This window comes from Equus asinus, chromosome 8 (assembly GCF_041296235.1).
Source record: "Equus asinus isolate D_3611 breed Donkey chromosome 8, EquAss-T2T_v2, whole genome shotgun sequence".
Taxonomy (NCBI): Eukaryota; Metazoa; Chordata; class Mammalia; order Perissodactyla; family Equidae; genus Equus; species Equus asinus.
In genome coordinates, this window is record NC_091797.1 from 21,250,451 (window position 1) to 21,273,861 (window position 23,411).

The following is a 23,411-nucleotide window of genomic DNA, read 5'->3' on the forward strand; positions in this document are numbered from 1 at the left end:
CCTAATAACCACCCCCCAAAGGGGAGAAGCAACAGGGGCTCCGTGCACCCTTTCTCCACTCCCAGCCCTGCTCACCACACGCCCACCCCAACATCCTAGGAAGGTCTATGCTGCAACTCCTCTCTGTCTATTCTCCATGGAGGGGGCGCCAGAGGTTCAACCAACATCCCTCCCCATCCTTGGTTCCCGCAAGTTCCTGGGGCTGAGGGTGGGAGAGGAAATTGAGTCTTGGAACCCTAGGGAAGAGCCTTATTCGCAGTTGGGTGGTAAACGGTTAAGGCAGGAGTCAGACTTCAGAGGCCAGTCCCAGCTGAACAGGCATGGAATAGAATGAAGGGAAAAGGCTTGGAGCTAGAAGTAAGGAAGGACTAACAGAGGGCAGAGAGGAGGACATTGGAACCAGCCTTTACTGAGCCATCTTCGCTCCCTAGAAGAGCCCCAGAGAAGCAATGAAGTGTGTACATTGCCCCAGGCTGGAGATCTGGAAACCAGGCTCTGCCATTAATGTATTGTGTGAACTTGGGCAAGTGCCTTCTCCTCTCTGAGCCTTAGTTTCCTCATCTGTGCAGGGAGGAGGGTGACTGGACAATCTCTAAGACTCTGGCCTTCTTCTGTGAGTGTAGGAGGCAAAGTCACAGACCACAGATCAGGCAGCCTAGTCTTCGTGTCTTCTACCCACCCTGCTTTTCTCTGCACCACCTAAGACAGGCAGAAAGGAAACTGACATTCATTCATTCACTCATTCATTCATTTCTGGATGCATACTGTGTGCCCTGTTCTGAAATGAAACACACAATTTTCTACCCTCAAGGAGCATCAAGTCTAAGGTGGGGGCGGGGGGGTCACATGGAAAGTAATCATTATGATAGAGTAGGATAAAGCCAATGCATGATCAATCTGTGTGTGCACAGTCACTATGGCCTCCTACTGTGTGTCATGTGCTACATTAAAGGCTTTGACATATAGTCACTGTGTCTCCATTTACCCACAAGGAACCGAGGCAGAGGGAGGGTAAGTGACTTACACAAGGTCACCCGCTAGGACTCACGGCGCTAGTCCTAGAATCCAGATCTTTCCCATTCAGAAGTCCATGGGGATATTTGGGGGTAGGAAGTTAGCTTGAGGCAAAGCCTGGACTTCTGATCTTTGGAGCTAGGGGAAAGCACACCAATCTGCTGGGACGATCCTGTCCCTCATCTGGTGCAGAAGAGCCACCACCTCCACCCCCACCACGGACACACCCCCCACTCCTGGTTCTGCCTCCGTTTTCCTACTCTTCCCTTTCCAGGTGAGGTGAAGGGGGCCCTCTGTCCGCCTATCGCTTCAGAACTATCCAGCCTGCATGGTCCTCCCCAGGTCACTGAGTTCATCCTCCCTGCCCAAACAGGGGAAGATGTGGTCCTTAAGAGGCAGGGGTTCTCCTTCGCTCCCATGGCAGAAGGAATCTCACTTGGTGGCTCATTCCAATGTCTCCTGCCCATGGTTTTTGGGAACTCATGCCTCACAGCTAACTCCAGCCCCTCCTCTTCTGGTTTCAGCTCATCCCACCCAGTTCACTGCAGACAGAGAGCAGAGGTCCTAACCCTGGCCTTTCATAACCCAGATAGGATCCGCACCCTCCCCATTTAGTTATTATCTTACTCTGGCCTGCCATCCCTGCTGCTTTCCCGTCTCCACTTCACGGGGCTTTAGAAGAGAGAGAGCCCATCTTTCAGCCAATCCCAGAGCTCCCAAGAGATAAAAGACCACCCTCCCTCTTTGCCACTCACACACATGACCCTTCCTTAGAAGCCCAGGCAAAAGAGGGTGAGGGGGGGTGGCTGTGAAAAGACCCAACTGGTCATCATGGCAACCAGACCTGTTTCCTGAAGATGAGCCTGGCTGGGGTGTGTGGAAGTGGGGAATGAGGGTCTGAGGAGGGGCATGACAAAGGGAACCAGAAAACACTGGCAGAGACAGAAGACGATGGGAGGGGCCCAGCTTCGGAGAAGACTGGGGCTGAGGAAGTGAAGTCAGGACCCTGACTATCCTGTGGTCAAAATCCGCGGGCCATCTTTCCAGATGACTGCCATGGTCCCTCTCCCCATTCCCGAAGTGTTCCCAGAAGGGCTTCCTGTCAGTGCAGGCTAGGTGGAAGCAGTGGGTGACTCAATGCTGACCTCATGTGGCCAGAAAAGGGGCTGCCACGCACCTGTTATGGTTCCAAGCCAGACACTGCACTTGATCTGGGTAGGTTTTTCCTCAAATTCAGCTTCTGTGTGAATGAGAGGGACAGTCACTGCACAGTCCTGAGTTCTTGTGTCCTTGCAGAGGGCTCGGATGCCCCAACTCCTTAGGCTTTCATAAAGGAAAGAAAATTTCACTGAAAACATTTTTAAAGTTCTCAATTAGTGGCAGGAGAACCTGGCTCTGCACTTTCTGTTTGACCTTGGGCAAGTCAACTCACCTCTCTGGGCCTCAGCTTCCCAACTTTAAAATGGGATGATAGTGCCAGGTTTTGAACCCGAGTGGTTTGGCTCTGGAGTGTACGACTACTTTGGCTCCAGCCTTTGAAGATGGGAGAGGAACCTGTCAGGGGAGGAAGTTGAGAACAGCTGAAATCACACTGACCCCAAGGGAAAGAGATGCCTCAATTTCCTTGGGCTTTCCCCTCATGGTTCCTCACTGCCTCATGCTTGACACATCCTCCCCACTCTGATCGTCCTTGGGGAAGGAGAACAGTGGGTCATGTCCTCCCGTTTTCCTCCCCCCTCTCTTCTCTCTCCACTCATTCCCCCTCCAGAGACTAGGTACTTCTCTTCTCCCTAGCCTGTTTCCCTTCCCATTTCCAGTTCAAATGGCAACTTCTCTGCACCTAACCCTACTGGGCAGTTGGCCCCACTGTGCGCACCCCCCAGCACCCTGCTCTCATTCCTGTCTCAGCACAATCACTCAATGTCATAATTGCCAGAGAACTTTTTGAAAGCTGGAACCATGGGACATTTTTTGGTGGTCAGGGGGTGTGGTTGTTGGTTATCACTCCTACCGTGATATTTGGTTTTGCTTCCAACAGAGAGAACAATGTCAGACATACAGGAGAAGCTTCATATATGTTTGTCAAATGGGTGAATGGATGGATGGATGAATAAATGAGATTGCATGGGGGAGGGCAGTAGGGAAGCTGGTTAGTGGCCATCTACACTCACCCCAGCTCCCTGCCGCCAATGCCAGAGATGGAAAGGGGAGATGTTCCCTTGGGGATGACCTTCTAAGGGTATTTCTGGCCCTAGGTTGACAGCACTTGGGGTAGGGGATAAGTCATGGGGCTCTGGTTGGGGGTTCACTATGTGGGTGGGGTTTGCCTATGGCCTCCCTTAGGCCCAGGGTAACAGAAAAGATGTGCTGGCATTGGGGCCGGGCTGCAGAGGGGACCTCAGCAGAGCACAGCCCAGCATGTCTGGGGCCTCCCCATCCCAGCCCCACCAGGAGGAACTAAACTTCCCTGACCGCTGGGGGTAACCAGATGTTGTAATCACCCGAGGCCACTGTTTCACCCCATGAGGGATGACCACCCTGCTCCTTTAGACAACGAAAAACATGACCATTCTGATTTTTTTAGACAACAGTCTGCCTGAGAAAACCCACTTTCGAAAAACACATCCTCGTGTCCAATTCTGTGTGATCTGGGAAGTTGACACAGGAGACCCTCTATCCAGGACCCAAAGGGAGAGCTGCTCCTTTAAAGACAGTGGGTGTCCCCTTTCCCTACCCAAACTCCTGGGCACTGGTAGAAGAGAAAGCAAGAGAAATGGGCCCGGGATAGGAAGCAATGCGTCCCCCTCCCACCACCCACATGCCCCCCCCCCCCCCCACGAGACGCCCAGCTTGCGCAGTGAATAAATATTCCTTTAAAAACAAACGAATGGGGGCTGGCCCCATGGCCAAGTGGTTAAGGTCACGCGCTCTGCTTCAGCGGCCTGGGGTTCGCAGGTTCAGGTCCTGGGCGCAGACACACACACTGCGCTCATCAGGCCATGCTGTGGCAGCATCCCACATAGAAGAACTAGAATGACTTACAACTAGGATGTACAACTACGTACTGGGGTTTCGGGGAGGAAAAAAAGGGGAAGATTGGCAACAGATGTTAGCCCAGGGCCAATCTTTCTCACCAAATGGCATACCTTAAAAAAAAAAAACGAATAAATGAATGAATGGAAAAAAATGAATGAAGAAGTGGAGGAGGTGGAAAGAAAGAATGCGTGGAATTAATGAATAGAATGAAGCAGGAAGGGGAAAAGAGTAAATGAATGAATAGTTGGATGAATGAATTACCGGGTGAATTAACGCACGGGTGAGTCAGACCGGGTAACCCCCGGCTGGGAGCCAACGCAGAGGGCGGGGTCAGGGGGATTCCGAAGGGCGGGGCCTTGGCCCGGAAGCGCCCGTCGGGGGCGGGGCCAGGGGGCGGGGCGAGCGCGCGTCCGACCGGGCTGCCCCGCTGCCTGAGTAGCCGCTGCGGTGGTCCTCGCCGGCGCCCCGAGACTGGTCCGTGCTTCTCGCCGAGCGGTCCGGCCCCCGCAACCCGGGAAGGAGGCCACTCCGGGCCGGGCGCCTGCTCTGCACCGCGGCCCTGCAACCCGGAAAGGCCGCCGGCCGAGCCCGGAGCCGGATCCTGCTCGGACCCGGCCCCCGCGGGCCGGCGCCGCGGGCATGTCGGAGGCGAGGAAGGGGCCGGACGAGACGGATGAGAGCCAGTATGACTCGGGCATCGAGTCTTTGCGCTCGCTGCGATCCCTGCCCGAGCCCGCCCCGGCCCCGGCCCCCGGGCCCTCAGACGGCGGCGGCCCCCAGCCCTGGACCCATCCTCCCCGAACCGCCAAGGAGCCACAGGAGAAGGAAGACACAGATGGGGAGCGGGCTGACTCCACCTATGGCTCCTCGTCGCTCACCGAGCCCCTGACCTTGTTGAGGGGCCCTGAGACCGAGGACACAGACCCAGGCTCGCCGCTGCCCCCCGCGGGGGCGCTGAGCCCTCGGCAGCTGGAAGCACTCACTTACATCTCTGAGGACGGAGACACGTGAGTATGGGGGCCAGGCTGAGATGGGACCCCTTCCTCCCGATGCTAACTCGGGTCCTCTCTAAGAGCCACAGCAGGCCGAGCACCCCCACTATGAGGATCCCTCAAAGCACCCGTCCTGGAAGGGACAGTCCCCAGTCTCTCTTCCAAACTCCAAACTTAACTCTGAGCCCGTTTTTGAGCTCTAGCCAGGCCCGGACCAGAGGATCTGGCATCATCTCTCTTTCAGCAGGGCCCTTACCAGCACCTGGAACCCCAGCTAGTATCTTGGAAACCTACCAATAACCCACCCCTAGGAAGAGAAAATTCCCCTGACCAATCCAGTTTTTTTTTTTTTTTTTTCCTTGCTGTGGGAGAGGGCATCCTTGTTTGCTCAATATCTGAGATTCCCGGTCCTTGACCTCAGTCAGAATGCCCTGTCTCAAGGAACAAGACATGCCGGTTGCAGGTTGCCAGTGGGGGCCAGGAAGCCAGGGGTGGGGGGACCGCCAGGGTGCAGAGCTGAGGCTGGCCCTGAGGAGGAGGGGTGAGCCAGGCTGGGGCACTGTTGCCCCAGCAGACAGACAGGCGGCTGGCTGCCCCAGCTTACTTCCTCCTCTGCTGAGAAAGGGGAAGTGAAGGCTGGAGTCAGTCTTACCGACACTCTCCACCTCCTGAGCCCCCGAAGTCCCCCCTCACTGTCCTGTCTGACCCCCTCACTTTATCCTTCCTCCCCAAGGTCCAGGTGGAGCTTGGTGGGGACAGAGCTAGGGGGCAGTTGAATAAGAAGCACTAGTGTGGGAGGGGCTGGCCAGTTGAGGACTAGCCCCTCAGGAAGAAGAAAACCCTGACAGGAGAGGGGGTGGCTGGGATTTGGGGGTGAGAAACAGAGTGGACAGGGCTTGGATCCCAGATCAGGGATAGTGGACTGGGAAGGGTGTGTAGAGGAGCCAGGAGGTGTCTGTGCTGACCTGCTTTTTGGAGATGATCTCCTGATCCTGGATGGCCTTTGACAAAGACAGCTTCTGGACCCAGTGGTGGGAGACGCGTGACCCCAGGCCTTTTTGTATTCTGTGCCCAGATCACCAGCTTTCAGGCCAAGAGCAAGATTGTGGGGGTTCCATGCAGAATATCAATGGCTGACCTTCGACCCAGGGAGTGGGGACTTCTGCCACTGCCGTCCTTTGTTAGCTTCTCAGACCCAGTCTTTACTGTCTCTAGTTAGAGACAGGTGTAGTGTCTAGACTGTGGCAGGTGGATGGAGAGGTGTCAAGACTCCCCAGGGGGTTCCCTGAGAGGAGGGGGCACTTTCTTCCCTTGGAGGAGACTGGGCTGTGGGACATATAGAAATGGGAAGAGGAAGTGGGAGGAAGGGAGACTGACGGAAAGAGGGAGGTGGCTGCAGGAATGTGACCCAGAGAGCAGGCCCTGGCCTAGGGGATTTCCAGAGCGGTTCCTCCCTCCCCCGTCACTCTCTCCTGGGCCTCTCCTGCTGCCTGCCGCCAAGCCTGCCCCCCTCCTCCTGAGCAGCCCCCTCCCCAGCCCAGGCAGGCCTTTCAGCTAAGCTCCCCCCGTCACTAATGCCCCAAGGCAGCTGTCCCTGCGGCCTAGACCCTCCAGCTCGGGCTTTCGTTTTCCCCACCTGATGTGGGGAAACCCCAGGGCTGGAACTTCCCCTCCCAGCTGCCCCCCCTCCTAGGTTAAGGCTCTTTGTCCCCCACAAACGCACATTTTCTGCACTGCCCAGACCTCCCCTTGGAGGTGCACACAGGAGTGTGGGCCTCTGGTCAGGCCCCGCCCCTCTGTGCTTTCTGAGGAGTGGCCCTCCTGACTCCCTGTGAAGGGCACAGGACAGGGTGCCGCTGCACTGTCCCCTTGCTCCTCTCCCCAGAGCTCTGTCTTCTCTCCCTTGGACTGTGGAACATGGAGTGCTGGGGGAGGGGGTGACCCCACCTCTGCCCTCTCTGTTCTCTATGTTGGGGTGGAGGGAGGTGGGGCGCTCGGCCCTGGAAACCACCTCTGTGCTACCCCGGCAGCTTTCAGTTTGGCTTTGAGCTGCAGCTGCCTGGCAGAGCCCTGGGGCCAGAGGGGAGCCGGGGTGTGGGTAGGCTGGACAGGAAGGCCCTGGCCCTGTCAGCACCCTGCCCACACTCCCACTCAGCCAAGGCCCTCCTGAAGGCCAGAGATGGGAACTTGGAGCTTCTACTCCCAGGATCCTGGCTTCCTGCACCAACCCTTACTTCCTGGCCCAAACTCTCACTTCCTGCACCTATCCTATGGGTAACTACTTAGAAGTTGCCGTGTTCATTCTCACCCCAGGACCCCAGCCCACTCTCTCTGGCCTGGGCCCTGAGACTAAACCCTGTCCCTCCCCCTAGGCTGGTCCACCTGGCGGTGATTCATGAGGCCCCAGCTGTGCTGCTCTGTTGCCTAGCTTTGCTGCCCCAGGAGGTTCTGGACATTCAGAACAACCTTTACCAGGTGGGTTGAAAAGGTGGGCTGTGCCCAGATACCCATATCTGCCCTGGCAGCCATCCCCAGCAGCCACACGAGCATCCTTGGGCTGCTGACTCAGGAAACCATTTGCCAGACACTGGACTAGAAGCTGAGGATGCAAACATGAGTAAGATGCAGCCTTTGCCCACAAGATGCTCACAGCCTGGGCTAGGGGACTCATGTCAACACCTAATTACAGCTTGGTGACAAGAGTTGTGATGGAGACACATACCAGCTGCTATGGGATCCAATATCTGTGGAGAGCAGCCAGGGAAGGCTTAATACAGGAGGGGACATCTGAATGGAGCCTTAAAGAGGAGTGTGCCAGGTGGAGATGACCTGCTGCCTCTGTCTTTCCTCCCCCCAACTCCCCCTACAGCCTAGCCCCTGGGGCTAACAGAGGTCTCCCAAGAGGGCAAGAGGCCAGACCCTGCCCCCATCTGTCCTTTCTCCAGGGGCTATGAGAAGAGCAGGGGGACACTTCCCTCATCCTGTCTCCAGAGTTGGGGTCCCAAGAGCCTGGTGGAGAGTGACAGAGGGAAGGGCTTGGTCATGTTTCTTTGGAAGACCAGGGGCTTAGCCTTTATAAGCTGCCTTCAATGAAGGTGCTGGCAGCTGGCAATTCCTATGCCCACCCTAGCAGGTTCCCAGAGGTGGGAGCATGCTGCAGTGGCCCTGTGACCCTCTGTTTGTGCCTACAGACAGCACTCCATCTCGCTGTACATTTGGACCAGCCGGGTGCAGTTCGAGCCCTGGTGCTAAAGGGGGCCAGCCGGGTGTTGCAGGACCGGCACGGCGACACAGCCCTGCATGTGGCCTGCCAGCGCCAGCATCTGGCCTGTGCCCGCTGCCTGCTGGAGGGACGGCCAGAGCCAGGCAGAGGACCACCTCACTCCCTGGACCTCCAGCTGCAAAACTGGCAAGGTCTGGGCAACCTCAGGGCCTAAGGGGATGGGAGACAGAGACCCCACCCTCAGGGAAGACAGGGTAACAACTTTCCATTGACGCACCTCCAGTTCTAAGCACATGGCTACTCATTACATCTTGACTGAATGAATGAATGAATGAATTTGATTTAGTATTTACTGAGAACCTATTGTGTGCTAAAGAGAGAGCTAACCTTGCCCTCAAGATATTCAGTTTAATAGAAATTAGTTGAACTCATTAATTCATTTGACAAAAATGTACTGAGGGCCTTCTATGTGCCAGACGCTATTCTGGGAGCTGGGCTTGCATCTGTGAACAAAACAGAATGACTGAGACAGACAATAAATAGAAGAAATGAGTTCTCTCATGGGTTAAAGGCAGTAAGTGCTATGGGAAAGGCAGAGCAGAGCGAGAAGTGGAATGTGGTGATGGAGGCTGCTGTGATTTTTAAATACGGTGCTCAGGTAAGCTCATGGAGCAGGGACATTGGAGCAAAGACTTGAAGGAGGTGAGGGATATTCATCTGAATCTAGTTCTCTAAGCAGGGGTGGGGGGGCGTCCAGGCAGAAAGGAGATAGCAAAAAGGCTAGGGGAGCTCCAGGGAGGAAGTGGCCCCTGGGGAGGGGCTGGGGGCATGAGGATCCAGAGAGCTCTGAAGAAGGTGGCTTTTGGATAAGGATAGGGATGAAGGCAGGGAGAGTTTCACTGGGGGGAGAGAGAGTGGGTGTGTGTATGTGTGTCCGGGGAGGGGGTGTGTATAGGGGGCATCACTCAGCAACCTGTCCCCTGAAGCGTGCAAGTTTCAATAACATGACTCTGAAAAGGTGGAAACTCTGAGTTCCTTTCCCCTAGACTTTTGAGGGGGTTTTTGGGTTGTGTTTTAACAGTCCTGTGATCAGAGGCATTGAGTGGGCAGTAAGTCCCTTGGGGCTGAGGGGTAGGGAGGTCCCTGATGAGAGGGAGAAAGACGGAGAGAGTTGGTGGCTGCAGATGAGCAGCCCTCACTCTTACCCCATCCCAGGTCTGGCCTGTCTCCACATCGCCACCCTCCAGAGGAACCGGCCACTCATGGAACTGCTGCTTCAGAACGGAGCTGACATTGACGCACAGGTGAGGTGGCCAATCAGGGTGCTGCCCGGCCTAGGGCCTGCCCCACCACTGAGTCCAGCCCTGGGGTCCCCTGTGCAGCAGTCAGAAGTGGTAGCACTCGCCTCCTTATCCAGGGCCTGGGCTCAGGGTGCTGCCTCTTGAGGACCTTGGCTGACATCCTTCTTCCCCTCCAGGAGGGCACAAGTGGGAAGACAGCACTGCACCTGGCTGTGGAGACCCAGGAACGGGGTCTGGTGCAGTTCCTGCTCCAAGCTGGTGCCCGAGTAGACGCCCGCATGCTCAATGGATGCACGCCTCTGCACCTCGCAGCAGGCCGGGGCCTCAGCAGCATCTCATCCACTCTGTGTGAGGCAGGTGCTGACTCCTTGCTGCGGAACGTGGAAGATGAGACACCCCAGGACCTGGCTGAGGATGTAAGAGGCATATACTCAGCTCTGCTCTCCAGGACCTCCCACACCCTCCCACACCCTCCTCCCACACCAAGACGATGTAAGAGCAGGAAGGACCAAGAAGTTAGGCTCCTGGGCTGTAATCTATGACTGCCAACTGTGGGACCTTGGGCAAGCCTCTGCTCCTCTCTCAGCCTGTTTTCTTAGTTGGTCAGGACCAGGGTGCCCAAACTTGGACTCCTGGAGGAGTCTGAAGCTAAAATGGATCAGTGAAACTAGGTGTAAGACAGCGGGTGGTGGGGCCTGTGGGAGACTGGAGAGTCTATGCACAAGGGTCATTCTTCTCAGCTTCAGCAGGTGGTTACAGAGGAATGTGGACTGAGGATTTCCAGGCTTTCTAATTTTTTCTGAGAGATGAAACCTAGATTTTCTGTACAGTCTTTCCAATTTTTAGATGTTCAATGTAAAAAAATATTCAAAATGTTTTATGAGTATCCCCCCCCCCCCCAAAAAAAAAACAACCAGACCCATGGGCTGGATTACCTCCTAGGTCCTCCTTAGCTCCATGGAGCAAGGGCTTGCCTAAGGCCTCAGGCCTCTGCCTAGCCCAGAGGGGCCACTTTGGGAATTAGTAAGAAGATTTGTTCCCTGATGTCATTCAGCTGTCATTTGGTGGGGAAGAAATGGCCCAGTAGGTCTCCCCAGCTCCCTCCCCCACTGCTGCCTTTTCCTACGGGCCCTGATCTTGCTTCTCTCTATTGTCTTTCTCAGCCCCTTGCACTTTTGCCCTTCGATGACCTGAAGATCTCAGGGAAGCCACTGCTGTGTGCCGACTGAAGCCAGGGCAGGGTCTGGGGCCCTGGGGGCTCCACCTCTTCCCATCTGGAAGCTGGAGCCACAGCTGCTGCAATTTGGGCCCAGGCAGTGTGCCCTTCTGGTGTCCTGGGGACTGCTGAAGCCAGAGCCTGGGGCCAGCACAGTCCTGAGCTGAGAGGAGGGGTCGAAAATGAGAGAGCCCGTCTGGAAGGAAGAGTTTCCCAGGTGGACAGAGATTCTGAGAAGACTCCCAAAGCCCCCAGTATCCTGGGCGGAGCCTGTTTGCTTCTCCTGAAGATGGCAGAGGCTCTTGTCTCTACCCATGTTGGGTCAGCCTGAAGCTGCCAACCGGAAGGAGAACATGGACCCTCCTGAGTGAGGAGAGAAACTGAAATATGAGCAAGCAGGGTCCTGAGGGGTTCCACCTCATGCTGCTGAGGACTCTTAAACAGTGTTGTTTAAAGACTTCATACAGACGGCCCCGAACTGAGCATTTGGGGAAGGAGAAGTTTCAATAACATGACACTAAAACAGCAGAGACTTTTTGAAAAGTTTTCCCCCCTAGAGCTGTTTTGTGCGCGTGCATGTCTGTGTGCATTGGGGACTTTTAGACAGGCCTGCCCTGTGACCTTGTGGTGGAGGCTGAGAGAAGGAAATTGTCCCTTGAGCAGGGTAGGGCCTTGCTGGATGGGGCAGGGGGCTAACAGGCCTCAGGCCCTTGCCCTTTCTGTGGAGACACAGAGGGATGGAGGAAGAGAAAGAGAAATGAGAAGACACAGGCAGGAGGCCTCACCACAGCCCTGGAGGTTGCTATTTGGAGGACCTGGAGAGAAGGGCTAGCCTATGGAGGGTGACACGGGAGCTGTGGCTTTTGATGTTCTTTCTCTCATTCCACCTACGTTTGAGGGCCCTGTTTGGTCAGGCCTATGCTGGGATGAAGAATATGGGGAATAAACCAACACAGTCTTTGGCCACATGGAGCTTATAGTCTAGTGGGTGAGACAGCCATTAAATTCATAAACATCCAAATAAATATGTAATTACATGTTGCAATGGATGCTGTGAAGGAAAGGAATAGTGGGAAGGAGAACAGTGGAGTGGGTGGAGAGCCGTACCTTGGGTGGTCAGGGGAGGCCTCTGATGAGTGTCACCTCAACTCAGACATAAGGATGAGTAAGGGGTGAGGGGAGAGCAGTGGGGGAAAGCCTTTGGTGGATTAGAGAAACTGAGAGCTGGCCAGTGGGGCTCTACGGGGGGTGGTGAGTGGGCGAGGTAGACTGGGACCAGGTCATGTAGAGCCTCGAAGGTCACAGGGAGTTGGGGGGACAGAACTGCCAGCCCAGCCGAAAAAAGAAGGAGACATCCGAAAACGGGAAAACAGTAACCTAAGGGGAAGTGCTTGGGACGCAGAACTTCAGTGTCCTCGTCCCTAAGACGACAGTGGTCACCACTACCTCCCAGGCGGGCTGTGAGGGCTAAGGGCGATGACGAAGCAGGGGGAGGCCCGGGGCTGGGGGCTCCCGGCCCCTCAGGGGCAGCCCAGCTCCCGGAAACCGAGGCCCCTCTCCCTCCGGGCCAGGCGGGGGCGCTGTGGCCGGGCGGCGGCCCGGGGCGCTGCGTGGTCGCGGCTGAGGGCGGAGGGGCTGGCGCGGGAGGGAGGCGGGAAGAGCGCGGCACTTCCGCCAGCCGCTCGCTCTCCGGCCGCTCCTGGAGGCGGCAGCGGGAGCGGAGGGCGCGCGAGGCCCGGGGACCCGCATCCCCCGGCCCCCTCCGCCCCACGCGGCCCGGACCATGGACGCCAGGTGGGGGTCTGGGGGAGCGGCGTGCCCACGTGACCGAGCCCCCGGGCCACGTGACTGCCTCTCCTCGGCTCGGGGGGCCGGGTGGGGGCCCGCTGCCAGGCGGCAGGCCGGCGCGGCGCTGCCTCGAGCCGGCGGGCTGGGGGCGCGGCGTGGGCTTGTGCCCCTCAGCGTGGGTGGGGGTTGGGGGGTGAGGGGCGGAGGAGTGGGGAACGCTGGCGCCCCAGGAACCTGGAGGGTGGCTTGTGGGGGCAGGGGGGGTGCCGCCTCTGGCCGGAGCAGCCGGCGAGCTGGAGGGAACAGAGGGAACCTGTGTGGCCGGAGGGGTGGGGCCGCCCCCGGAGAGGGAGGGAGCCCTGCCTGGCCCGCGCCGGCCCCCCAGGAGAGAGAGAGGCTCTTTGTCCGGGCTGGGCTGCAGCTGAGGGGGGCGGGGAGGAGACTCGGGCCTTTCTCCAGTGTGGTCCCCTCGGAGGGCCGAGTGGATGAGGACCTGCACCCTAATCCTTATGTCCGCCGTCCCCGCAGGTGGTGGGCAGTGGTGCTGCTGGCTGCGCTCCCCTCACTGGGGGCAGGTGGGGAGACCGCCGAAGCCCCTCCGGAGTCATGGACCCAGCTGTGGTTCTTCCGCTTTTTGGTGAATGCTGCTGGCTATGCCAGCTTTATGGTACCTGGCTACCTGCTGGTGCAGTACTTCAGGCGGAAGAACTACCTGGAGACAGGTGTGTGGCGAAAGGGTGGGGAAGTGTACTAGGATTCTTTTATAGTGCTGACCAAACGTCTAAACGGGAAGTGGCTTGGAAAGGGAGGCAGGCCAGCAGGCCCGCCAGCCGAGCAGGCTGGCTGCTCTGGGGAAGATGAGGCGCTAGGGAGAAGACTGGGCCTTGACGTTGTGTGCCTTCTTCAGGCAGGGGTCTTTGCTTCCCTCTGGTGAAGACTTGCGTGTTTGGCAGTGAGCCCAAGGTCTCCGACGAGGTTCCTCTGGCTCCGCGGACAGAGCCGGCAGAGACCACCGCCACTTGGCAGGCCCTGAAGCTGCTCTTCTGTGCCGCTGGGCTTCAGGTGGGTAGGCAGGCGCTGCTTCTCCTCCTGGGTTGGGTCCCGGTGGGCTGGGACTCTAGTACCAAAGTTTTCACCCTCCCAGTCCCAACAGTTTGCCGGTTGGTATGTTATGCGTCCCCTCCTGCCAAGGGCACACTGTACTGCCATCTTCTTAGAGGTGGTTGGAGGAAACACTGTCTTTTCTTTCCTCTTACCCTCTCTTCTGTGATTTCTACTATGCTATTATTACACTTCCCCCTGCAATGATGTGTCTCATACTGTAAACCCACTGATAAAAGTTGGAGGAAGCCACTCATGTGAGAGGGGTACTAAGATTCTGGCCTTGTGGCATTCTGGAGTTGGCACTCCTAGTTCCACCTCGTATACTGTGTTGAACTAACAGGTGTCCAAATTTGTCTAAGAATGCTTGCTTCCCAGAATTACTTGAGAATAGATAGGAAAATACTGGGGATGGAGTCAGTTCTAACATGCCCTACTGTGGGGACAGACAGGGTCTGGGTGGTCCTCAAGTATTTCTCATTATAAATGTTTCACACACGACTTGATTCCCGTGAATCAGGCTTGGAGAAGACAGGAAACTTCTGGTTATTACAGAGGAACCAAAATATGTACTGTCCTTTCAGTTATTTCGACATCATCTGGAGGAAGAATGTTGAGATACCCCTTTTTGCCCACTTTTTCCTTCTCATGTCCTCCTGTGTCTCTTCCCTTCCCCACCAGGCATCTTATCTGACTTGGGGAGTGCTGCAGGAAAGAGTGATGACCCGCAGCTATGGGGCCACAGCCACCTCGCCAGGTGAGCGCTTCACAGACTCACAGTTCCTGGTGCTAATGAACCGAGTGCTGGCGCTGATCGTGGCTGGCCTCTCCTGCATTCTCTGCAAGCAGCCCCGGCATGGGGCACCCATGTACCGGTACTCTTTTGCCAGCTTGTCAAATGTGCTTAGCAGCTGGTGCCAGTATGAAGCTCTCAAGTTTGTCAGCTTCCCCACCCAGGTGCTGGCCAAGGCCTCTAAGGTGATCCCTGTTATGCTGATGGGAAAGTTGGTGTCTCGACGCAGCTATGAACACTGGGAATACCTGACAGCCGGCCTCATCTCCATTGGGGTCAGCATGTTTCTGCTGTCCAGTGGACCAGAGCCCCGCAGCTCCCCAGCCACCACGCTCTCAGGCCTCATCCTGTTGGCAGGCTACATTGCCTTTGACAGCTTCACCTCAAACTGGCAGGATGCCTTGTTTGCCTATAAGATGTCATCAGTGCAGATGATGTTTGGGGTCAACTTCTTCTCCTGCCTTTTCACAGTGGGCTCCCTGCTAGAGCAGGGGGCCCTCCTGGAGGCAACTCGCTTCATGGGGCGGCACAGTGAATTCGCTGCACATGCCCTGCTGCTCTCAATTTGCTCAGCGTGTGGCCAGCTCTTCATCTTCTACACTATTGGACAGTTCGGGGCTGCTGTCTTCACCATCATCATGACCCTCCGCCAGGCCTTTGCCATCCTACTCTCCTGTCTCCTCTATGGCCACACTGTCACTGTGGTGGGGGGACTGGGGGTGGCTGTCGTCTTTGCTGCCCTCCTACTCCGAGTCTATGCCCGGGGCCGCCTAAAGCAGCGGGGAAAGAAAGCTGTGCCTGTGGAGTCCCCAGTGCAGAAGGTTTGAGAGATCTGAAGGGTGGAGCGACGTAGGACCCTCTCACTATACCAGTTTTCCTCTCCTACTGCTCAAGGGCAGAGAGCAGGTTTTTTCTCAGTATCACAAGGCTTGTTCTGTAGTTGGAGGTGGGGAGCCCAGAGACAACCTTCCCCTTTCGCCTGAAGTTACCCATCTCTGGTAGGCACGATTCTAGTGTAGGGGGCTGTCGAGAAGGCAGAGCATCATCCAAAGCCCCTCCCCTCTTTAATTTCCTGAAGTCTGCCTTGTTGGCTAGGCCTGCCAACACCTCACCTGTCTGTCCCCTACCGTGAATGAAATCGCCACCCTTTGACTCCCTGAGACCTGCATTTCTTACTCTGGTGAGAAAAGCACAATTGTAGGCTCCAGATGCTTTCCCAGGAGAGTTGAATGGAAGATGGTGCTGTCTGGGGGAGCGGAGGGGAGAGCCCTGCCCAATGGCACCAACCCCTATACTCCTGGATCCCCAGGCTCTGCTCCAAGAGTCAGTTGGAGGTTTTGGTACTTCAGAAATGTAACTTTTTCCTCATAATTTTATTTTATTAAATTAAATTGCTGCAACGGGTTTGGGTCCTGTTTTGGTTGACTTAACTACATGCTTTCGGAAAGGACTGATAAAAGGGTGTTAATGGTAGTTGTTTGAAGCTATCCTTTCGAGTCAGTGTGGTGTGACTTCTAAACTGGTTAGCCGGGACTTTAGCCTTTGATACTCTATTGTGTACCATATAACCTGTACACAGGCAGTAACACTTGGGATAGAAAGGCCAAGCAGCATTATATCCACTTTACAAGGGAGAGCAGAACTGTATAAAACTGCATCTTATTTATTTTGCATACTTTAATTCCAGAACAAAATAAACAAAACCCACAATACACAACATCCAAACCTGATGTCAAATGTGGGAAGGGATAATAATAGGCCCTTGTATCCTGCCTTAGACAGAAAGACAGGAGGAAAAAACCACTAGACATCAGCAGAAGGAACCAGGTGGGCCAGGACCACTCAGGGCCGCTGGGGGAGCCATGGGGACACTATACAGAGGACACTGGTCTGCAAGTAGAAATGCCTAATCTACTTCTTCCATGCGAGAGGCATCCTCATCACCCTCCAGTGGGGGGATCTCATCAGGAACAGCAGCACTGGGTTCCTCTGCTGCCACTTCATCTTCATCAATGCCTAAGTGGAAAAGAAGGCCAAGAAATTTGACCCAAACAGCACTGAGTCACTTCTGCCACACCAGACCAGTTCACCAACCCTTGCCACACTCAGGTAAACAGAGGTACTCACCTAGGCCTAGCTTGATCATGCGGTAGATACGGTTGGAGTGGGTCTGGGGATCCTCAAGTGAGAAGCCAGAAGAGAGCAGTGCAGTTTCAAACAGCAGCACCACCAAGTCCTTGACGGCCTTGTCATTCTTGTCTGCCTCTGCCTTCTGTCGCAGCGTCTCCACAATGGGGTGGTCAGGGTTGATCTCCAGGTGCTTCTTGGCCATCATGTAGCCCATTGTGGAGTTGTCCCGAAGTGCCTGGGCTTTCATGATCCGCTCCATGTTGGCTGTCCAGCCATAAGTGCTGGTCACAATGCAGCAGGGTGAAGACACGAGCCTGTTGGAGATTGTCACCTAGGGATAGTCACAAATACCTTAGGTTCGTATTAAATCAGATTAACACTTTAAGGCAAAAAGGGTGATATCTTATGTTCTACTCAGAAGCAACGCCTTATCTTTACCAAAATCTATACAAAGAGCAACCTTAAACCTGCCTGGTTAAGACAGCAAGAAAAAGCAGGCTCTAAAGAAATCAGGCTGTCGAAAAGCACCTATTGTGTAGTAACACGAGACTCTTGAAAGCAGCAGCCTGGAAGGGATTTATTATAAAATAAATCCTAGTCCCAGGATTGCTTACCTTCTCAACCTTCTTATCCAAGATTTCTTTCATGAGTTTGCAGAGGTTCTCAAACTTGGCCTTGCTCTCCTCCATTTTCTTCTTCTCCTCCTCATCCTCAGGTAGCTCCAGGCCCTCCTTGGTAACTGAGACCAGGCTCTTCCCATCAAACTCCTTGAGCTGCTGCACGCAGTATTCATCAATAGGCTCTGTCATGTACACCACCTCGAAGCCCCGCTTCCGCACTCGCTCCACAAAAGCAGAATTGGCAACCTGCTCTTTGCTCTCACCTGTAGGATCAATGAATGTGACTCAAGGACCAGAACCCTCGGCCCCCAGTTCCCAGGTATGCATGAATGTCCCCCCCCCCTTACACCTGAGCAGCTTTTTCTCAGACCCAGGCTCCAACGCACCAGTGATGTAATAAATGGACTTCTGGGTCTCCTTCATGCGAGAGACATATTCTGAAAGAGAAGTCATCTCATCTCCAGACTGGGAGGTGTGATAGCGCAGCAGCTCAGAAAGGCGTCGCCGATTAGTGGAGTCCTCGTGGATTCCAAGCTTTAGGGCAGAAAGAAAAAAAACAATCTTACTTGGAAACAATATCTTATCCTCTATGAATGGGCAAAAAGTCCATCGTAATTAAGAAAGTACGGATTTGCTGCCTCCTTACCTTTAGGTTTTTAGAGAATGCCTCATAGAATTTCTTGTAGTTCTCCTTGTCTTCCGCCAGCTCAGAGAAGAGCTCAAGGCACTTCTTAACAATATTTTTGCGAATGACCTTCAAGATTTTGCTCTGCTGAAGCATTTCTCGGGAGATGTTCAGGGGCAGGTCCTCAGAGTCAACCACACCACGAATGAAGTCTACAATCAACCAGGGAAGAAGCTCAGTTAAAAAAAAGGTAGACAGGGTCATCAAGATTCAACAGGACCCATTTTCTCACTGAACCTCACTTGCTATGTATGTCGCAGAGGATCCTTTAACAAAGATAAAGACTTCAGCCCCCTTGAGAATGTTGAAAGCCACACAGGACATTATGTAATTACATCAGAGCAAGAACATACTCACTGAGATACTCTGGTATCAACTCATCACAGCTGTCCATGATGAACACACGGCGGACGTAGAGTTTGATGTTGTTCTTCTTCTTCTTGTTCTCGAAGAGGTCAAAAGGAGCCCGACGGGGAATGAACAGCAATGCCCTGAATTCCAACTGACCTTCTACAGAGAAGTGCTGAAAAAAATTCAAGATAAGAGTGGTTTTTGGTCCCAACACCAAATTATCAAGCTGTTTGGAACAAAGATCTGCCCTAAACACTAAAGATAGAGACTATAGGGCAGCTGTTAAGAAAACCAAGCCCTAATTCCCTAAATGAATCTAGAAAGGTACAAGCTGTGTATAATCCCTGGGTCAATGAATAAAGTCAAATCAGAACCCTGGCTGTGTAAGTCTGCCATCAAGACAAAATGGGAAGGATATCATTTCTCCATGTGTGAAAGGTCATCACATCAGTAAGTAAACTTATGTGGCTCCATGGCTGTCTCAGTTCCCAGCTACCGACCAGTTGGATAAGTTCCATTTGTCTATTACTAGCAACACCCTTCTACCTGCTCCTCCTATTGAGCCAATATTCTCACCTTGACTGCCAAGTGGTCTTCCCAGTCATTGGTAAGACTCTTGTAGAACTCTCCATATTCCTCCTGGGTGATGTCATCAGGGTTTCTGGTCCAAATGGGCTTAGTCTTGTTCAGTTCTTCCTGATCAATGTATTTCTCCTTAATCTTCTTTGTTTTCTTTTTCTTATCCTTACCACTATCATCCTCCTCATCTGAGCCCACATCTTCAATTTTGGGCTTCTCCTCATCATCTTTATCTTCCTCTTCTTTCTCACCTTTCTCTTCCTCTGCCTCATCATCACTGATTTCTTTCTCTCGTTCCTTTTCCAACTGAAAGTACCAAAGACAATGGTTAGTTTCAAAGCACAGAATACCAATGAAAACAAAAAAAATCAGGGACCGTGCAATTTTCCAGAGCAGCAGACATCATCCATGTGAGGGCTCCAGTCCACACTCACATAAAGGGTGATGGGATAGCCTATGAACTGTGAGTGCTTCTTCACCACTTCTTTGACCCGCCTCTCTTCTAAGTACTCTGTCTGGTCTTCTTTAAGGTGGAGGATCACTTTGGTACCCCGGCCAATGGGCTCACCTATAAAGAGTCAATCACAATCGAGTATAAGATGAAACTAAAAGCACAACTATATCAAAAGATAACTGTTTTACAGATAGGACACTCAAAACTTCTATTATAGGTTTCCCCAGAATTCTAACCTGTTAAGGCATCTTAACAGGAAAGCATACTTACCATGGTCAGCACGTACAGTAAAGGAACCCCCAGCGGAAGACTCCCAGGCATACTGCTCATCATCATTGTGCTTTGTGATCACAACCACCTTCTCTGCCACCAGGTAGGCAGAATAAAAGCCAACACCAAATTGTCCAATCATGGAGATGTCAGCACCAGCCTGCCAAAATTAAAAAGTCAAACCCAAGTTTTGAAGAAACAGCATGCCAAAAATCACTGATGATTATAAATGGTGTGTGCCTAGCTGAAACAACAAATACCTGAAGAGCCTCCATAAATGCTTTAGTACCAGACTTGGCAATAGTTCCCAAATTATTTATGAGATCAGCTTTGGTCATGCCAATGCCTGTGTCCACCAGCGTCAGGGTGCGTTCCTGGGGGTTGGGGATGATGTCAATTTTCAGCTCTTTACCACTGTCCAACTTGGAAGGGTCTGTCAGGCTCTCATAGCGAATCTTGTCCAAGGCCTGAAAACACAAATTGCAACCTTACAATTCTGCTTTCTTAAAGCCCATCTCTTTCTCCAAAAGAAAACATTTTCCATTTCTACTCAAGCAGCCTCGATTCCAATTACCCCTTAAGACTTAAGAACCACAGTTATCGTTACAATATCTTATCTGTCAACACAGAACAAGGCAAAGTTTTTTGTAACTTAGAGCAGGTTTATCCCCTTCAATAGTAAGCCTTACAAAATGCCAAACCACCCCCTCTCCTTTTTCTAGACTCCTAAATTAAAAAACCATGAAGATGTCAGTACTCACATCAGAAGCATTACTGATCAACTCGCGAAGGAAAATTTCCTTGTTGGAATAAAAGGTATTGATGATGAGAGACATGAGTTGGGCAATTTCCGCCTGAAAGGCAAAAGTCTCCACCTCCTCCTCTCCATGGTGCACTTCCTCAGGCATCTAAATGAGAGCAGTCAAGAATTACAAAGGAACACCATGACCTCAAATTTAGGACTCCTAAAGTTCAACCCAGTCACAACGAAAACATGAAGGGCTTTAGTTCAAACTGCGGTGAGCTGAACAGTATCCATTCTCAAGAGACTGAAGACCCTTTTCTTCAGATTTAAGGCTGCAACCTTAAGAGAGTTTCTGCACCCTCAGAAACCAACTGGGAGAAAACAAAAGCTAACACGTTCAACAAGATATGAGATCAGGTTTTCTGAGAAGGTAGCTTGGAGCCAAACTACTGTTAAGTGGTCCATGGACCAGGAACCTGAGCATCACCTAGGAGCTTGTCAGAAATGCAAGAGAATGACAACTAGGTATCTCCAACGTGAATAAAAATCCCCGGTAACCCACTCGCACATTTGACTGAAAACCACTAACTCCAATTCTATTACCTTTTTTGACATACGGGAAAAAACCCTAAGTGACTGGTTTTAAAACAGCAATGATTTGAAACTGCTCCCCCATCAGATCATCTCCTACGTCGAGGGGATGGGGGATTGCAGCCTCACAGGCTATGGGATAACCCCCAGGATCGGTGGTATACCCGCCCAGAGGGCTATTAAGACAAAGAACCGATAAAGCAAAAGCTCCATCGCAACCCCTCGGCACACGTGACCAAAGTAGAGGGCCAAACCAAACACAATCAAGATGGTGGCCGTGGTGTGCCGGGCTGACCCTCGTCACCGCCGGACATGCGTCGGCCGGGACCACACGAGGAGGGGGCGCCGCCGCGCAGCCTCCCTTCGCCCCAGCATCCGGGCACCAGGGCGGGGCGTAGGGCTCTAGAAGCTTCCAGAACAATCTCAGCTCTAGGGGAAGGGCGAGGGAGGAAGGCGCCCATGAATCTCCCAGAGCCGGCCCCCTCTCCTCCTCCTCCACCGGGACTGCAAGAAAGACCTGGAATAAGAGTCGAACCACGACGGGCCACAGGAGACCAAAAAGCGTTCCTGGTCGCGGACCCTAACAGAAAGGACCCTCACGGACCTGAAACGCGAGGCGACAAAACCAGGCCAGCACCAGGCTGCGCTGAGTCACACCGAGCTTGCACACCCACAACCCTTGCGGACCCTCCGGCGCCCCGTAGCCGCGTCCGGAAGTGGAGGGGCAAATATGGCAGCGTCCCGGGCCGGCGCGGCCACCACGTGCAGCTACCCACTACCCAGCCCCACGCCGCAGCCCACCTCGCCCGTGGATAGTCGTCGCCGGGGGGAAGGGAAGGCGCGTCACTCGAGCATAGTAGAACAAAACGAGCCAACCCCGAGAGCCCCATCCCGCCCACCTCGGAGAAATCAAGAGGAGCGGTATGCCAAAGGCCGCCCCAGCAAACAAAATTAGGGCTTTGGAAAGGACAGGAGGGATGAAAGCAACTCGAAAGAAGGCTCAAGACAGAAATGCCTGAAGGAGAAAACTACGGCCTTACCTTAACGGGCGACGATGGCGAGCACTACAGGGCAAGGTAGGCAGACTATGTCCAACTCACACGCCACAACAGGACTGCGCGAGGTGACTCAAGAGAGCGGGTGTGCGCCCCCAGTCGCTCTATATAAGGCGAAGCACATCCCAGCTGCCCGCCCCCGGATCCCTCCGCTCTAAAGGAGGATGCCTGTCAGCTCCGCACCTGCCGCCGCCCGCCCACCTTGACGTCATGGTCCAAATAGGGGAGGGGGCGGTGAAGGGCGGGAGGCGCCGGCCTAAGTATGTGTCCAGGGCGCACGTCTCTGCTCTTCAAGACAAGACCCGCACCCGAATTAGAGATTGGGAATGCTCATATGACATAATGGGGGATCTAGGGGCTAAGGTCCCACTGACCTCCCTAAAAACCCGTGAGGCAAAGACACCCAAGAGTCCCGACCTCGAAGGACAGCTAACAACAAGGTGGAGGTGGCCAACCACTCCGACCTCCCTCCTAGAATCTGCCCTCCACATTCCTATATCCCGATAAGGGGAAGGGGTTTTCCCTGGGAACGGTGCAGAAATCGAGGCCAATTTTGGGTAGCCCCAGAGTCCCGGCCCTGCAGAGGGCAGGAGGAACTGCTAGCGTTTCCTCGCAAGGTGTGGCTCCCACTGGAGGAGGGGCGCTGGCCTAGCCTGGCGGGGGACTCTTTGCCCGCGCGCGGCGGAAGGAGCGAGGACGGCGGTACTGCGATTACTTCCAGCAGTTTCCAGGCCCGCCTCGGAGCCCCCGCGCCCGCACCACCCCCTTCCCTCGATGCTCCGCCCCACCCGCTGCGGCCCGGGTCTTGTCTCTGCTGCGGCTCCGCCCCGCTGCCGTTCTCCCGGGGTCCCGGGTAGGGAGTGGCTGACCCCGTCCCGTTTACTCTTAGGTAGAGTCGCAGGCGGGACTCTCTTCCCCACTCGCCAGGCCCAGCTAGCCCGGCACGGCCTCGGGGGTCGGATGGAGCGTAAAGGGAATGGTTGATTGACCCCTCCTCTCCGCCATCAATCACACCGCACACGGGCTGTTGGGCGGCTCTGCGGGCGCCGCCTTCAGCAAGCCGAGAAGGCGAACGGGGTCGTTACTGGAAGGACCCTCCGCAGCTTCTGCAGTCGCCCCCGTGTGTGGAACGCAGGAACTTGCGTCGTCCCTAAATAAGCACATCTAGCCGTTTCTCAAAATGGTTTCTTTTTTTCGCCCTCTTTCCTCCTTCAGCTGCCAAGACTTAGGGAAAGGAGGGTCTCCAAGGACCGCTGCAGGGTGGCAGGGGCTCTTGGAGACTGCTTGAAGACGCTGGCCAGAGGGCGGCCAGAACCAAGTTGTTCCCCTTCAGCTGTGGCACCGGGGCCCTCAGGCCGTGCGCCTGCCCAGCGAGCTGCGGTCTCCATGCCTCTCCTGGCTCTGCCCTTTCTGCGTGCCCTCCAGCTGGCAAGCTGCGCTTCCTTTCCAAGGCTTCATCTTGGAAGC

General features: G+C 54.4%; 3 protein-coding genes and 1 long non-coding RNA gene across 10 annotated transcripts; 2 read left to right on the forward strand and 2 right to left on the reverse strand.

The window, feature by feature from the left end:
• Positions 1-67: 67 nt before the first annotated feature.
• LOC123288320 (uncharacterized) lies at positions 68-6,144 on the reverse strand. Of its 3 annotated transcripts, none has more exons than XR_006531974.2 (4): positions 6,008-6,144; positions 2,447-2,568; positions 2,192-2,254; positions 68-202 (listed from the first exon to the last, which is right to left on the reverse strand). It is a non-coding gene; the product is annotated as an uncharacterized lncRNA (long non-coding RNA). The 3 variants fall into 3 exon arrangements; XR_006531973.2 differs by lacking the exon at positions 68-202 and adding an exon at positions 577-699; XR_011504961.1 differs by lacking the exon at positions 68-202 and adding an exon at positions 1,023-1,152.
• NFKBIE (NFKB inhibitor epsilon) lies at positions 4,409-11,770 on the forward strand. Its single transcript, XM_014837365.3, has 6 exons — positions 4,409-5,057; positions 7,415-7,517; positions 8,234-8,456; positions 9,481-9,569; positions 9,743-9,982; positions 10,730-11,770. The coding sequence occupies exons 1-6, from the start codon at positions 4,690-4,692 to the stop codon at positions 10,793-10,795; spliced, it is 1,089 nt and encodes a 362-aa protein (XP_014692851.2). The 5' UTR covers positions 4,409-4,689; the 3' UTR covers positions 10,796-11,770.
• SLC35B2 (solute carrier family 35 member B2) lies at positions 11,742-16,268 on the forward strand. Of its 4 annotated transcripts, none has more exons than XM_044776774.2 (4): positions 11,742-11,770; positions 13,099-13,292; positions 13,478-13,632; positions 14,353-15,864. In XM_044776774.2, exons 2-4 carry the CDS (start codon positions 13,235-13,237, stop codon positions 15,289-15,291), a joined length of 1,152 nt encoding a protein of 383 aa, XP_044632709.1. In that variant the 5' UTR covers positions 11,742-11,770; positions 13,099-13,234; the 3' UTR covers positions 15,292-15,864. The 4 variants fall into 4 exon arrangements, with proteins under 4 accessions (XP_044632709.1, XP_070370951.1, XP_044632708.1 ...); XM_070514850.1 differs by lacking the exon at positions 11,742-11,770 and adding an exon at positions 12,127-12,576 and having other exon boundaries at positions 13,482-13,632; XM_044776773.2 differs by lacking the exon at positions 11,742-11,770 and adding an exon at positions 12,382-12,576 and having other exon boundaries at positions 14,353-16,268.
• HSP90AB1 (heat shock protein 90 alpha family class B member 1) lies at positions 16,108-23,054 on the reverse strand. Of its 2 annotated transcripts, none has more exons than XM_014837473.3 (12): positions 21,930-23,054; positions 20,315-20,461; positions 19,814-20,020; positions 19,554-19,713; positions 19,264-19,397; positions 18,827-19,135; positions 18,257-18,422; positions 17,861-18,051; positions 17,601-17,748; positions 17,209-17,477; positions 16,592-16,925; positions 16,108-16,480 (listed from the first exon to the last, which is right to left on the reverse strand). In XM_014837473.3, the coding sequence occupies exons 2-12, from the start codon at positions 20,459-20,461 to the stop codon at positions 16,371-16,373; spliced, it is 2,175 nt and encodes a 724-aa protein (XP_014692959.1). In that variant the 5' UTR covers positions 21,930-23,054; the 3' UTR covers positions 16,108-16,370. The 2 variants fall into 2 exon arrangements, with proteins under 2 accessions (XP_014692959.1, XP_070370931.1); XM_070514830.1 differs by lacking the exon at positions 21,930-23,054 and adding an exon at positions 21,494-21,718.
• Positions 23,055-23,411: the final 357 nt, after the last annotated feature.